At 42.5% G+C, this 15,401-nt stretch overlaps 1 protein-coding gene across 4 annotated transcripts in view; it reads right to left on the reverse strand.

The window, feature by feature from the left end:
* dock7 (dedicator of cytokinesis 7) overlaps positions 1–15,401 on the reverse strand; it is a 159,483-nt gene that overhangs the window by 82,434 nt on the left and 61,648 nt on the right. For 3 of the 4 annotated variants that reach the window (XM_034179543.1, XM_034179540.1, XM_034179539.1), the window contains exons 19-23: positions 13,485–13,571; positions 7,630–7,861; positions 6,763–6,927; positions 4,460–4,629; positions 3,471–3,563 (exon numbers count right to left, since the gene is read on the reverse strand). In XM_034179543.1, the coding sequence (XP_034035434.1) occupies positions 3,471–3,563; positions 4,460–4,629; positions 6,763–6,927; positions 7,630–7,861; positions 13,485–13,571 (747 nt within the window). The remainder of the gene's footprint in view (positions 1–3,470; positions 3,564–4,459; positions 4,630–6,762; positions 6,928–7,629; positions 7,862–13,484; positions 13,572–15,401) is intronic. The other variant, XM_034179541.1, reaches the window with a different exon arrangement.

Raw genomic sequence — 15,401 nt, forward strand, 5'->3', positions numbered from 1 at the left:
CTGCTCAAGGAAGCCCTACCATTATTTAATGCTTCGATCTTAAATATGATCAATCTATCTTTGTTAGTTGGCTATGTACCACAGGCTTTTAAGGTGGCAGTAATTAAACCATTACTTAAAAAGCCATCACTTGACCCAGCTATCTTAGCTAATTATAGGCCAATCTCCAACCTTCCTTTTCTCTCAAAAATTCTTGAAAGGGTAGTTGTAAAACAGCTAACTGATCATCTGCAGAGGAATGGTCTATTTGAAGAGTTTCAGTCAGGTTTTAGAATTCATCATAGTACAGAAACAGCATTAGTGAAGGTTACAAATGATCTTCTTATGGCCTCGGACAGTGGACTCGTCTCTGTCCTTGTTCTGTTGGACCTCAGTGCTGCTTTTGATACTGTTGACCATAAAATTTTATTACAGAGATTAGAGCATGCCATAGGTATTAAAGGCACTGCGCTGCGGTGGTTTGAATCATATTTGTCTAATAGATTACAATTTGTTCATGTAAATGGGGAATCTTCTTCACAGACTAAAGTTAATTATGGAGTTCCACAAGGTTCTGTGCTAGGACCAATTTTATTCACTTTATACATGCTTCCCTTAGGCAGTATTATTAGACGGTATTGCTTAAATTTTCATTGTTACGCAGATGATACCCAGCTTTATCTATCCATGAAGCCAGAGGACACACACCAATTAGCTAAACTGCAGGATTGTCTTACAGACATAAAGACATGGATGACCTCTAATTTCCTGCTTTTAAACTCAGATAAAACTGAAGTTATTGTACTTGGCCCCACAAATCTTGGAAACATGGTGTCTGGCCAGATCCTTACTCTGGATGGCATTACCCTGACCTCTAGTAATACTGTGAGAAATCTTGGAGTCATTTTTGATCAGGATATGTCATTCAAAGCGCATATTAAACAAATATGTAGGACTGCTTTTTTGCATTTACACAATATCTCTAAAATCAGAAAGGTCTTGTCTCAGAGTGATGCTGAAAAACTAATTCATGCATTTATTTCCTCTAGGCTGGACTATTGTAATTCATTATTATCAGGTTGTCCTAAAAGTTCCCTAAAAAGCCTTCAGTTAATTCAAAATGCTGCAGCTAGAGTACTGACGGGGACTAGAAGGAGAGAGCATATCTCACCCATATTGGCCTCTCTTCATTGGCTTCCTGTTAATTCTAGAATAGAATTTAAAATTCTTCTTCTTACTTATAAGGTTTTGAATAATCAGGTCCCATCTTATCTTAGGGACCTCGTAGTACCATATCACCCCAATAGAGCGCTTCGCTCTCAGACTGCAGGCTTACTTGTAGTTCCTAGGGTTTGTAAGAGTAGAATGGGAGGCAGAGCCTTCAGCTTTCAGGCTCCTCTCCTGTGGAACCAGCTCCCAATTCAGATCAGGGAGACAGACACCCTCTCTACTTTTAAGATTAGGCTTAAAACTTTCCTTTTTGCTAAAGCTTATAGTTAGGGCTGGATCAGGTGACCCTGAACCATCCCTTAGTTATGCTGCTATAGATGTAAACTGCTGGGGGGTTCCCATGATGCACTGTTTCTTTCTCTTTTTGCTCTGTATGCACCACTCTGCATTTAATCATTAGTGATCGATCTCTGCTCCCCTCCACAGCATGTCTTTTTCCTGGTTCTCTCCCTCAGCCCCAACCAGTCCCAGCAGAAGACTGCCCCTCCCTGAGCCTGGTTCTGCTGGAGGTTTCTTCCTGTTAAAAGGGAGATTTTCCTTCCCACTGTAGCCAAGTGCTTGCTCACAGGGGGTCGTTTTGACCGTTGGGGTTTTACATAATTATTGTATGGCCTTGCCTTACAATATAAAGTGCCTTGGGGCAACTGTTTGTTGTGATTTGGCGCTATATAAAAAAATTGATTGATTGATTGATAGTTGTAAGTAGACTATGGTACAATTGCAGTGTAGTACGATTGGAAATCAAACTACTGTGGTCCTAATTATACTTGTTATATATTTATTTTTCCTTGCAGTGGTAACTGTACAGGGCTTGGTGAGCAAAACTTTAGATGTGTTTGGTCCATCCCAAAGCCCCTCTTGATAATAACTCAAAACAATACATCTCCTAACATACTAAATTGAAAATTGAGGATGAACTGATTAGTTTGTGGTAAACTTTGAAGCACCATATCGTTCAAAAAAGCAACTTTGTTTTGTATATGTAATATCTGCCACTTGCTAGATAGTTGGTTGGTGAATGCTGAATGGATCCTAGGAAATTAAAAACAGTTACCTGCCTTCAGCTCATGTGAGGATCTGTGGAGGCGTGGCTAAGAATAAGACCAACATAAAGTACATTGCAGCAGTCTAAACAGGTTGTGGTAAAAACATGAATATGACATTCAAAAGCCTTAAACGATAAAACAGGTTTAACCTGGGATAAAAGCAAAAGCTGGTAAAAACTACATTTAACAACAGAATTTCTCTCTTTGTCCAGTTTATAATGTCTATCTACTTTGACACAGAGAATGGTAACTGTGGGTTTTAGGTAGGGCTGCAAAAGGCACAAGACCAGAAGATGGCCAGCACAGACACCATGAGGTCTGAAGAGCATAACCTCCATTTTACTTTCATTAAAATTTAAAAGCTTTAATGCCATCCATGCTTTGATGTCTTTAAGGAACTTCAACAGTGGTCTAAGGGCGAATACATCATTTTGTTTTATGGAGAGGTAAATTAGTGAGTCATCTGCAGAAAAATATGGTAGCATGGGCCATGTTTTTAAGACCAAAAGGGAGGTGGTACAGGGAGAAGAGGATCGGCCCAAGAACTGAACCTTGTGGGACTCCACAAGTCAGACTCTACAGTGTAAAAGTACAACAATCCCACTTTGGTCCCTGTTCTGGGCCAAATAAAGTATTAGGTGTGAAAGCGACCTAAGAAACTACAGTCATAAATGACCTCAGGCTCAAAATTTGTAGTTGTACTATGTGATTTTGTGCAGGTGTTGAGAAAAAGAGGAGTTAGATGTGTGAAGTAAGGGAGATGACACCTGTGACACTAACATAACAAGAAGAGGGATCATGGAGGTGGCTGTGACTCCCATGTTTGGAATCATGGGAGGATTGTGACTAAGCATTTACAAGAATACTGAAATATGCTGAAGTTTTGGTCTTCACTGACAAAAAAAAAAAGAAAGCAAAATCCCCCAGCGTTATTTTGTGCACAGTTGACAGAACACTTTAGCTTGGACAAACCCAGCAAATGGTTGGTAGCTACATATAAAATGATCAAAAAATACTGGAAGCAGCTAAACAGTTAGCAGAGTATATAAATGAATGATGTGATTATTGCAACACAACAGGAAAATTAAAACCTTAATCCTGGGCCCAGCAACCAAAACTCCAAATATCCCAGTATCCCTTCAAAGTGAATAGGGTGGGGAATTTTTTTTTTTGTGTACTGAGGCAAGGTGAAGGACATGGTATTCATTAAACCACCTGCATGGTTTCTGGAGCTGACCCAGGGCTGGATCCCCAGGGAGCACTCTTACAGCCCATGGTGTGCACCCACGAGTTGGATCGGTCTAAACCCTAGAGGTGCCAAGGTCAACAGACACGAGGCAGGCAGGAGGCAAGGCAGTAAGCAAGCAGCACGGGGGGGAAGGAGAAAGGAAGGAATAATGACAGGTTAAAGAGGCTCAAAAGTCAGGACTTGCTGGAAGATGCCAAGCCCCCCCCCCAAAAAAACCTAGATGTCAGTAACTTAAAACAAACAAACAAAACACATATAAATCATCATCATGGAATAGGTTCTGACAGAGAAAGGTAGAATACAGGTTCTCACAGGTTCCCTGTCACCCCTTTTCTCTCTCTGAGATAAAAATAACTTTCCCTCGGTTAGAGGCAAGAAAAGCAAAGTTTAGCTTAGTATTAGCCCCAAAGGTTATAATCATCAAAAGAAGGGGCAGCATCCATCACACCACAGTCATAAGTTAGACAAAATCAGGATGGCAGAGTACATCATTCACACAGTAATCAGGTACTTTTGGGGTTAGATTATTTTTAAATGTTTGAGATGGTAGAACCATAAATTATGAAAGAATAAAGAACATTACAGCAGAAACATTAAACTAAATAAAAGGACAAAGAACTGTAAAACAACAGATACCGACTTTAGACTGAAATTAAATAAAATACTGAGCTGCACCAAAGTTTGCATGCAGGTTCTCTACCTTGATGCAGGTTAAGAACTATAGATTCAGTACCATCACACTTCTGGAGCCGAAATACACCAGATCAGTGTGAATTACTTGACAACAACACTATTAAATATTTAATTGTGATGCACAGGGATACATGTAGTGCAGTGATGTAACTGGAATAAGTCCATTCCTTGTCTTGATATAAGAAAAATCCAGTGAAGCCAAAAAGCATTCAACAGGAAGAACATACAGGCTATAAATTAGTCAATATGTGATAAAGCTTACCTTGCTGCCAATGATTGCACGGACCTCATCATCAGGAGAAGTGGGCGTGCCAGAGATGTCAGGGTTACTGTTGCTAAGGCTACGGGAGCGGTTGAGGTTGAGGCTGGCTGGTCGGACAGCTGAGCGAGCCATGGTGGCATAGTGAACTGAACCTCCCAGCCCTCCTGGACCTGAGACAACACACAGAAGAAAAATTAAATAACTTGCATGTGACAGGAATAACTGCTATGACTTGGCCTGTTACAATGACTACTGTATTTTCCAGCATCCAAGCTGCAGTTTTTGTACTGTGCATCAGGGTCAGGGAGGTGACCAAGAACCAGATGGTCACTCTGTCAGAGTCCCAGCATTCCTCTGTAGAGAGAGGAGAACCTTCCAGAAGGACAACCATCTTTGCAACCAATCAGGGCTGTATGGTAGCATGGCCAGATGGAAGCTACTCCTTAGTAAAAGGCAACTGGAGTTTTCCAAAAGGCACCTGAAGGACTCTCAGACCATGACAAACAAAATTCTCCGGTCTGATGAGACAAAGATTGGACTCTTCAAACATGATGCCAGGCATCATGTTTGAAGGAAATCATGCATCTTCCCTACAGTGAAGCATGGTGGTGGCAGCATCATGCTGTGGGGATGTTTTTCAGCAGCAGGAACTGGGAGACTAGTCAGGATTGAGGGAAAGATGAATGCAGCAATGTACAGAGACATCCTGGATGAAAACCTGCTCCTGACCTCAGACTGGGGCAACATCTTTCAGCAGGCCAGTGACCCTAAGCACACAGCCAAGATATCAAAGGAGTGTCTTCAGGACAACTCTGTGAATGTCCTTGAGAGGCCCAGCCAGAGCTCAGACCTGAATCTGATTGAACATCTCTGGAGAGATCTGAAAATGTCTGTGCACCGACGCTCCCCATCCAACCTGATGGAGCTTGAGAGGTGCTGCAAAGAGGAATGAACAAAACTGCCTAAAGATAGGTGCACCAAGCTTGTAGCATCATATTCAAGAAGACGTGAGGCTGTAATTGCTGGCAAATATGCATCAACAAAGTATTGAGCAAAGGGTGTGAATACTTATGTACACATGATTTCTTAGCTTTATTTTTAATACATTTGCAAAAATAAAATAAAAAAACTTTTTTGTGTAATGAACTTTTAATATGAATCAGACATTGGAATTACAATGTGAAAAAAATAAGCTTTCTCGACTGCTCTGAGCAACTAGCGGGGAAAATCCAGACTGGGATTTGGCTCAAATTTTACACTGGATGCCCTTCCTGATGCAGCAGCATTAAGATATCCTAAAACAACTATTCTCAAATTTAAGACCGCCATGACCCAATTTGTAATCTTGAGGTTTGTTTATTTATTTATTTTAAATGGCCTTTCAAGGCACAACTACAGTTCCTTCACAGCCTACCAGGGGGCTGCAGCCCACACATCTGGAATCACTGTCCGAAATAAATAATAAAAAAATATATAAATAGACAACTCAGAGTTAAAAAGCTGACACCTATCACACATCACCACTGACATCTTGACACGTTTTACAAAGCAATTACAGAAATCTCACAAATAAAAAACGTGCAGTTTTGCCACACGCTTCTCATTAGGAGTAAACAATATTGGGCTTTAAGCTGGAGAACATGATGCTTAATGCATGTTTTTCCACACTTCTTTCAATTTCACAACACATCCATTCTCCTCTTTCTGTAACAAAATACCGCATCATCCTCATGTTCTGACCAACAGAGGCACAACAAACCTCCACCAAGCTCCTGTGAGTAATTTCCCGGACTTACCCAAGAAGACATTTTCTTACACCAAAACATTGTCTGCCATTGTCCTTTTCCCATCATGCACTGCAAGTCCCAAACTCCCTTCACACAGCCTTCAATGGTTTTACTGCACTTAATTAGTGAATTGTTGCACATCGTAACTGGAGATTACGTTGCACTGGGAAATGAGCAAATTGCAGGATTTGATGTCTATACAAAACCACAAACACTCCATCCCAATCAATGCTATTTCAACAATCAAGAGTGTGGAAAAGACTACACAGAATTAGACTACATGATTTTGGTAAATATCTACCTGTTGAGGATGAGTTGGTGTCTGCATCAGGCAGGCAAAAGACAAAATGGATGTTGGAGGAGAAAAGACATAATGAGAAAAAAAAAGAAAAACAAAAGATGCCAAGCAGGTTCAATCAGGGTGAGTGCAGAGAGGGATGAAGTTATCATGAAGGAAAACAAACAGGCAATCAGGCACAGAATAAAGAAAAATGTGAAGACCTAACTCTAAAATACCTGGTGAGGGCGAGTTGGGGTCGGTGTTCGGCAAGCGGAAGACGTAGTGGATATAAGAGGACAGCAGGCTGTTGCGGCCGTGCATGTCCTGACTGGTGTCCAGATACTTATGAAGACGATTCACTATGGATGCCATGACCTCAAAAGATGCCTGGCCTAGATTCACTACACACACACACACACAAAACCAAAGTGACATGGTTTAAAAAAATACACATGTACCAAAAGTAGTACAGCTGCAAATGCACATAAGTTGACCCACAAAGACCTAAAAGTCAACCACATATTTGCTCAAAAATAAATTTCTCAGGATAGGATGTTTAAAACTTTGGAATAATTAACAAATGAAATAGTGTTTGTACAAAACATTAACAATAACAGTACAATGAATGTCTTTTTTACAACAAGTCACAAACAAACCATATCTAGTTACCATCAGTAAAATGCTGTAACAGCAATCCTGCAATAACACATAACAATAATAATAATAATAATAATAATATGATGATGATGATGATAATAATAAATAATAATCTGACAAAGCAGATTACAGTCAGTTTTGCAGGTAATAATCACTAGACAACAGCTAACTCTCAAATACTTATTTGACCAGGGAGGACCTGGCAACATTTTCAATATAGTGACCCAAATTCTTTTTTAACATTTGTCACAGCATAACAGGTTGCAAGCAGTCCTGTTTGCACCCTCTACTCCAGGCAACCCATTATGATATATTTAATCTCAGTAAATAGAAACTGAACACTTTTGAGCAGAATATCTGATGCAGGAATATTTTCAAATAAATAAAATAAACTTTGACAGATTGACTTTGACAGCTTACGGTTCTCGTCAAATTCAGTGACATACCAATCTGTCCAGCAATAATTGGTGGCCGTACAACCAGTAACACCAACTTATCAAGTAGAGGGTGAAGGAATCGAACCACTGGCTCGAGCTGGGAAGAGTTGAGTGCAGCAATGCTGGATTTGAGCTCAGCTTCTAGATTATTTTCCATGATGCGCATGTCTCCTATCCTGACTGGGAACATGTGCTCATCCAGGGCATGCACCAAGGCAAAGAACTTATCCAGATACTGGTCCTGGGGACAGAAAGAAGAAGAAGTAAGTCTTACATAGGCACTGAGGCCCATTGGTACCAGTGCTTATCCCCGAATTCCATATCCATATCCATATCGTGATGGCGGGACGCCAGTCAATTGCAGGTTACTTCCCCAGCCAAAGCTGGAGCACATTTACAGCTGAGTGAACTGAGACAATATAGATGATGTGTCTTGTCCAAAGCCACAGACAGGTAGCGTGACTGGGATTCAAAAAGACATATTGGTGGCACAACTCCTTATCTCACTGAGCTTCCTGCTGTCACAATGTTATCCTGTTGTTAAGCTCTCAATCAATCAATCAACTCTTTTTTTATATAGCGCCAAATCACAACAAACAGTTGCCCCAAGGCGCTCCATATTGCAAGGCAAGGCCATACAACAATCATGAAAAACCCCAACGGTCAAACGACCCCCTGTGAGCAAGCACTAGGCAACAGTGGGAAGGAAAAACTCCCTCCCAACAGGAAGAAACCTCCAGCAGAACCAGGCCCAGGGAGGGGCAGTCTTCTGCTGAGACTGGTTGGGGCTGAGGGAAAGAACCAGGAAAAAGACATGCTGTGGAGGGGGGCAGAGATCGATCACTAATGATTAAATGCGGAGTGATGCATACAGAGCAAAAAGAGAAAGAAACAGTGCATCATGGGAACCCCCCCACAGTCTACGTCTAAAGCAGCATAACCAAGGGATAGTCCAGGGTCACCCGATCCAGCCCTAACTATAAGCCTTAGCGAAAAGGAAAGTTTTAAGCCTAATCTTAAAAGTAGAGAGGGTATCTGTCTCCCTGATCTGAATTGGGAGCTGGTTCCACAGGAGAGGAGCCTGAAAGCTGAAGGCTCTGCCTCCCATTCTACTCTTACAAACCCTAGGAACTACAAGTAAGCCTGCAGTCTGAGAGCGAAGCGCTCTATTAGGGTGATATGGTACTACGAGGTCCCTGAGATAAGATGGGACCTGATTATTCAAAACCTTATAAGTAAGAAGAAGAATTTTAAATTCTATTCTAGAATTAACAGGAAGCCAATGAAGAGAGGCCAACACGGGTGAGATATGCTCTCTCCTGCTAGTCCCCGTCAGTACTCTAGCTGCAGCATTTTGAATTAACTGAAGGCTTTTTAGGGAACTTTTAGGACAACCTGATAATAAAGAATTACAATAGTCCAGCCTAGAGGAAATAAATGCATGAATTAGTTTTTCAGCATCACTCTGAGACAAGACCTTTCTGATTTTAGAGATATTGCGTAAATGCAAAAAGGCAGTCCTACATATTTGTTTAATATGCGCTTTGAATGACATATCCTGATCAAAAATGACTCCAAGATTTCTCACAGTATTACTAGAGGTCAGGGAAATGCCATCCAGAGTAAAGATCTGGTTAGACACCATGCTTCTAAGATTTGTGGGGCCAAGTACAATAACTTCAGTTTTATCTGAGTTTAAAAGCAGGAAATTAGAGGTCATCCATGTCTTTATGTCTGTAAGACAATCCTGCAGTTTAGCTAATTGGTGTGTGTCCTCTGGCTTCATGGATAGATAAAGCTGGGTATCATCTGCGTAACAATGAAAATTTAAGCAATACCGTCTAATAATACTGCCTAAGGGAAGCATGTATAAAGTGAATAAAATTGGTCCTAGCACAGAACCTTGTGGAACTCCATAATTAACTTTAGTCTGTGAAGAAGATTCCCCATTTACATGAACAAACTGTAATCTATTAGACAAATATGATTCAAACCACCGCAGCGCAGTGCCTTTAATACCTATGACATGCTCTAATCTCTGTAATAAAATTTTATGGTCAACAGTATCAAAAGCAGCACTGAGGTCCAACAGAACAAGCACAGAGATAAGTCCACTGTCCGAAGCCATAAGAAGATCATTTGTAACCTTCACTAATGCTGTTTCTGTACTATGATGAATTCTAAAACCTGACTGAACCTCTTCAAATAGACCATTCCTCTGCAGGTGATCAGTTAGCTGTTTTACAACTACCCTCTCAAGAATCTTTGAGAGAAAAGGAAGGTTGGAGATTGGCCTATAATTAGCTAAAATAGCTGGGTCAAGAGATGGCTTTTTAAGTAATGGTTTAATTACTGCCACCTTAAAAGCCTGTGGTACATAGCCAACTAACAAAGATAAGTTGATCATATTTAAGATTGAAGCATTAAATAATGGTAGGACTTCCTTGAGCAGCCTGGCAGGAATGGGGTCTAATAAACATGTTGATGGTTTGGATGAAGTAACTAATGAAAATAACTCAGAAGGAACAATCGGAGAGAAACAGTCTAACCAAATACCGGCATCACTGAAAGCAGCCAAAGATAACGATACATCTTTGGGATGGTTATGAGTAATTTTTTCTCTAATAGTCAAAATTTTGTTAGCAAAGAAAGTCATGAAGTCATTACTAGTTAAAGTTAATGGAATACTCAGCTCAATAGAGCTCTGACTCTTGTCAGCCTGGCTACAGTGCTGAAAAGAAACCTGGGGTTGTTCTTATTTTCTTCAATTAGTGATGAGTAGAAAGATGTCCTAGCTTTACGGAGGGCTTTTTTATAGAGCAACAAACTCTTTTTCCAGGCTAAGTGAAGATCTTCTAAATTAGTGAGACGCCATTTCCTCTCCAACTTACGGGTTATCTGCTTTAAGCTACGAGTTTGTGAGTTATACCACGGAGTCAGACACTTCTGATTTAAAGCTCTCTTTTTCAGAGGAGCTACAGCATCCAAAGTTGTCTTCAATGAGGATGTAAAACTATTGACGAGATACTCTAACTCCCTTACAGAGTTTAGGTAGCTACTCTGCTCTGTGTTGGTATATGACAATAGAGAACATAAAGAAGGAATCATATCCTTAAACCTAGTTACAGCGCTTTCTGAAAGACTTCTAGTGTAATGAAACTTATTCCCCACTGCAGGGTAGTCCATCAGGGTAAATGTAAATGTTATTAAAAAATGATCAGACAGAAGGGAGTTTTCAGGGAATACTGTTAAGTCTTCTATTTCCATACCATAAGTCAAAACAAGATCTAAGATATGATTAAAGTGGTGGGTGGACTCATTTACTTTTTGAGCAAAGCCAATAGAGTCTAATAATAGATTAAATGCAGTGTTGAGGCTGTCATTCTCAGCATCTGTGTGGATGTTAAAATCGCCCACTATAAGTATCTTATCTGAGCTAAGCACTAAGTCAGACAGAAGGTCTGAAAATTCACAGAGAAACTCACAGTAACGACCAGGTGGACGATAGATAATAACAAATAAAACTGGTTTTTGGGACTTCCAATTTGGATGGAAAAGACTAAGAGACAAGCTTTCAAATGAATTAAAGCTCTGTCTAGGTTTTTGATTAATTAATAAGCTGGAATGGAAGATTGCTGCTAATCCTCCGCCCCGGCCCGTACTACGAGCATTCTGACAGTTAGTGTGACTCGGGGGTGTTGACTCATTTAAACTAACATATTCATCCTGCTGTAACCAGGTTTCTGTTAGGCAGAATAAATCAATACATTGATCAATTATTATATCATTTACCAACAGGGACTTAGAAGAGAGAGACCTAATGTTTAATAGACCACATTTAACTGTTTTAGTCTGTGGTGCAGTTGAAGGTGCTATATTATTTTTTCTTTTTGAATTTTTTTGCTTAAATAGATTTTTGCTGGTTATTGGTGGTCTGGAGGCAGGCACCGTCTCTACGGGGATGGGGTAATGAGGGGATGGCAGGGGGAGAGAAGCTGCAGAGAGGTGTATAAGACCACAGCTCTGCCTCCTGGTCCCAACGCTAGACAGTCACAGTTTGGAGGATCCAAGAAAATTGGCCAGATTTCTAGAAATGAGAGCTGCTCCATCTAAAGTGGGATGGATGCCGTCTCTCCTAACAAGACCAGGTTTTCCCCAGAAGCTTTGCCAATTATCAATGAAGCCCACCTCATTTTTTGGACACCACTCAGACAGCCAGCAATTCAAGGAGAACATGCGGCTAAACATGTCACTCCCGGTCTGATTGGGGAGGGGCCCAGAGAAAACAACAGAGTCCGACATTGTTTTTGCAAAGTTACACACCGATTTAATGTTAATTTTAGTGACCTCCGATTGGCGTAACCGAGTGTCATTACTGCCGACGTGAATTACAATCTTACCAAATTTACGCTTAGCCTTAGCCAGCAATTTCAAATTTCCTTCAATGTCGCCTGCTCTGGCCCCAGGAAGACAATTGACAATGGTTGCTGGTGTCGCTAACTTCACATTTCTCAAAACAGAGTCGCCAATAACCAGAGTTTGATCCTCGGCGAGTGTATCGTCTGATACACTCTGATGCTCTGATGTAACGCATCACGTGATGAATCTGTTTCTGGGTCCAAAGACCTGCAAGTTTACAATTAAAGTTCTGTCTGTATGATCCTATTAAGGATCTATAGTTTAAGTTTAGTTTGTGTTTACAGTGTGTGCAAACCTCCGTCCCTCCTTTCTCCGCCTCCACCTCTGTTAACCGCATTCATCTGTTTCTATGGTAAGAACACTTAATAAAACTTTTTTCTTTTACCTTATATATTTTATTATGCACAGGTAAAATATACATGTCTGTTTGTTAATAAAAAAATATTTATTACAATAAACAGGACGTTAAAGTGCAAACTTCACTTTCCCCCCGAACAGGAAGCTATCACAGCTCACAGCAACAGCAACTCCCATTGACCTGAGCTTCTGGCATTTTTACATAAAACAAACACATTAACAACGTCTAAAAACCCAGTTAATATATCCAGGAGAGTTTTAGGCACAATATACAAAGAGTTTTATGTTGCGATGTTAATGCTGTTGTCTGTGTGCAACGGTTTAAGTGCAGCCTGATCAGATCGTCTCAGTGCAGTTCTCAATGTTAATGACAGCGTGCCTTTTTTGTTTGGAGCTGGAAGTTGAAAATCACATGATGTGTTACATCACACTTAACAAGTGGATGGGTACAAAGCAGGAGGAGAGAGAGTAAGAAGCGTGAGGGGGGGAAAAACTATTAATAAGGGGAAAGGGGTGAAAGAACACAGAGAGGTGGTGAAGTTAAAAAGAACAAATCAGTCAAAGCCAAGAATGAAAAATAAAATTTAAGTAAAATAAACAACAGAGGTGGATTAAAAAAAAACTGCAGAGGGGGGAGGCGGCGTCATCAAAAGTATTCTTGGATGCCCTCGTATGATACTGTGAGCTGGCCAGTAGAAACTATAAAAACGAACATTACTACAAGAGCGCAGTAGAATCCAGTAAGTCCAATCTGCACCAGGAGGAGTGATTTATGAGCACATTAGCCCCAGATGGGCTCCTGTGGACCAGTCAAGCCCTCCACACCACAGCTGACACAGAGATGAAGTGGACCTCAGTAAATTACCGACGAGGAAAGCTTCACCCTCTAATGAACTGGTGCTGGAGAGGAATTTCTGCCTCAATGTGAAACCACGAACTTTAAAAAAAAATTGTATGTTTGTTTTGCTTAAATTTACTTTTAAATGTTTACCTATGTATGATATATGTAAAAATGATTGTATTTGACAGATGGAAAAAATGTGAGGCAGAGGCAGTGGAAGAAACGTTAACCTACAGAATATGCTTACCTGTGTGTGAATGGTCGAAACAGACACCACTTCTACGTTGAATACTCCTCGATGGTTGTCCACCCACTTCATCCCTGGCAGGGGAACCTGGAACGATCATGAACAGACAGGAATAAAACTGTCCGTCTTATATAATATCATTTCTAGTTCCACCAGACCTGTTTTTCAGACACTTTCTGTTGGGAAAGTGTAGTGACACGGACCCACAACAGGGGGCGTAAATGAACGCACAATGAAAGAGTCGAATATGAACACTTTACTGTTGTGAAAGAGCACAACCAAAACACAGAGGATTACAGAATTTATGCAAACAGTCAATCCACAAAGGTGACGTGTGGGCAGGCTCGAGGATAGAAGACGTCTGTACTGAGAAGAACCGGAACCACACGATTTCCTCCGCCACCGAACCTGGAGAATACTGGAGCCGCCAAGTCCCGAGTCCCCAGGTGGCCACCGTCTCCGAATGTCGGATCTGGTACTGCTGGCGAGGAGCAAAAACAGTAAGATGTGGGTGCGTGCACACCCAGTAACAGCAATGGTGGGAATACCACCTCCACCACTAATCCAGAAAACTGGCACGTGCAGTAGTAATGAGTACTTCTCAACAGTTTGGCGTGGGGAGCGAAGACGTCAGCTCTCCATGTATCACAAACACAGCCTCCAGCTGCGAGCACTCACAGAACTGACTGCAAACAATACAGAAGCAAAACACTGTCTGAAAAGACAAAAACAACAGCTGAGAAAGTTACCTTCACAGATAGATGATATCTCGGCAACGAGGTGGAGATGACATCCGGTTTTTATGGAGTGGAATGATGAAGTGAAGATGGGTGACAGCTGTCATGAGATAATGAGTGACAGCTGTCATCCCCGTCTGTGTCCGTGGCGGCAGCGCCCTCTCGTGCCTGAAGCCCGCACTTCAGGCAGGGAGCCCTCTGGTGGTGGGCCAGCAGTACCTCCTCTTCTGGCGGCCCACACAACAGGACCCCCCCCCCCAACGGGCGCCTCCTGGCGCCCGACCAGGCTTATCCGGATGACGGCGGTAGAAATCGGCCAGGAGGGCCGGGTCCAGGATGAAGCTCCTCTTTACCCAGGAGCGTTCTTCGGGTCCATACCCCTCCCAGTCCACCAAATACCCCCGGAACCCCCGGCCCATTCGATGGACGTCCAGGAGCCGGCGTACAGTCCAAGCGGGCTCCCCGTCGATGATCCGGGCAGGAGGCGGCGCCGGACCGGGAGCACAGAGGGGTGAGGTGAGGTATGGTTTAATCCGGGAGACATGAAAAACAGGGTGGATCCGCAGTGAAGCCGGGAGCTGGAGCTTCACTGCAGCAGGACTGAGGATTTTCACGATCTTGAATGGTCCAATGAACCTGTCCATCACTTTGGGGGAATCCACCTGCAGGGGAATGTCCTTGGTTGATAACCACACCTCCTGCCCGGGCTGGTATGCAGGGGCCGGGGACCGCCGGCAGTCTGCATGGGTCTTAGCCCTCGTCCGGGCTTTCAACAAGGCAGAACGGGCGGTGCGCCACACCCTGAAGGCACCTCCGCAGGTGGGCCTGGACCGAGGGCACACCGACCTCTTCCTCCACCAAGGGAAACAACGGGGGCTGGTACCCCAGACACACCTCAAACGGGGAGAGGCCGGTGGCAGAAGACACCTGACTGCTATGTGCATACTCGATCCACGCTAGATGGTTACTCCAGGCCGTCGGGTGCGCGGATGCCACACAGCGGAGAGTCTGTTCCAACTCCTGGTTGGCCCGTTCTGCCTGTCTGTTCGTCTGTGGGTGGTACCCGGACGAGAGGCTCACAGTGGCCCCCAGTTCTCTGCAGAAACTCCTCCAGACTTGAGAGGAAAACTGGGGACCACGATCCGAGACTACGTCAGTTGGTATCCCGTGCAGACGAACG

This window comes from Thalassophryne amazonica, chromosome 10, assembly GCF_902500255.1.
Source record: "Thalassophryne amazonica chromosome 10, fThaAma1.1, whole genome shotgun sequence".
Taxonomy (NCBI): Eukaryota; Metazoa; Chordata; class Actinopteri; order Batrachoidiformes; family Batrachoididae; genus Thalassophryne; species Thalassophryne amazonica.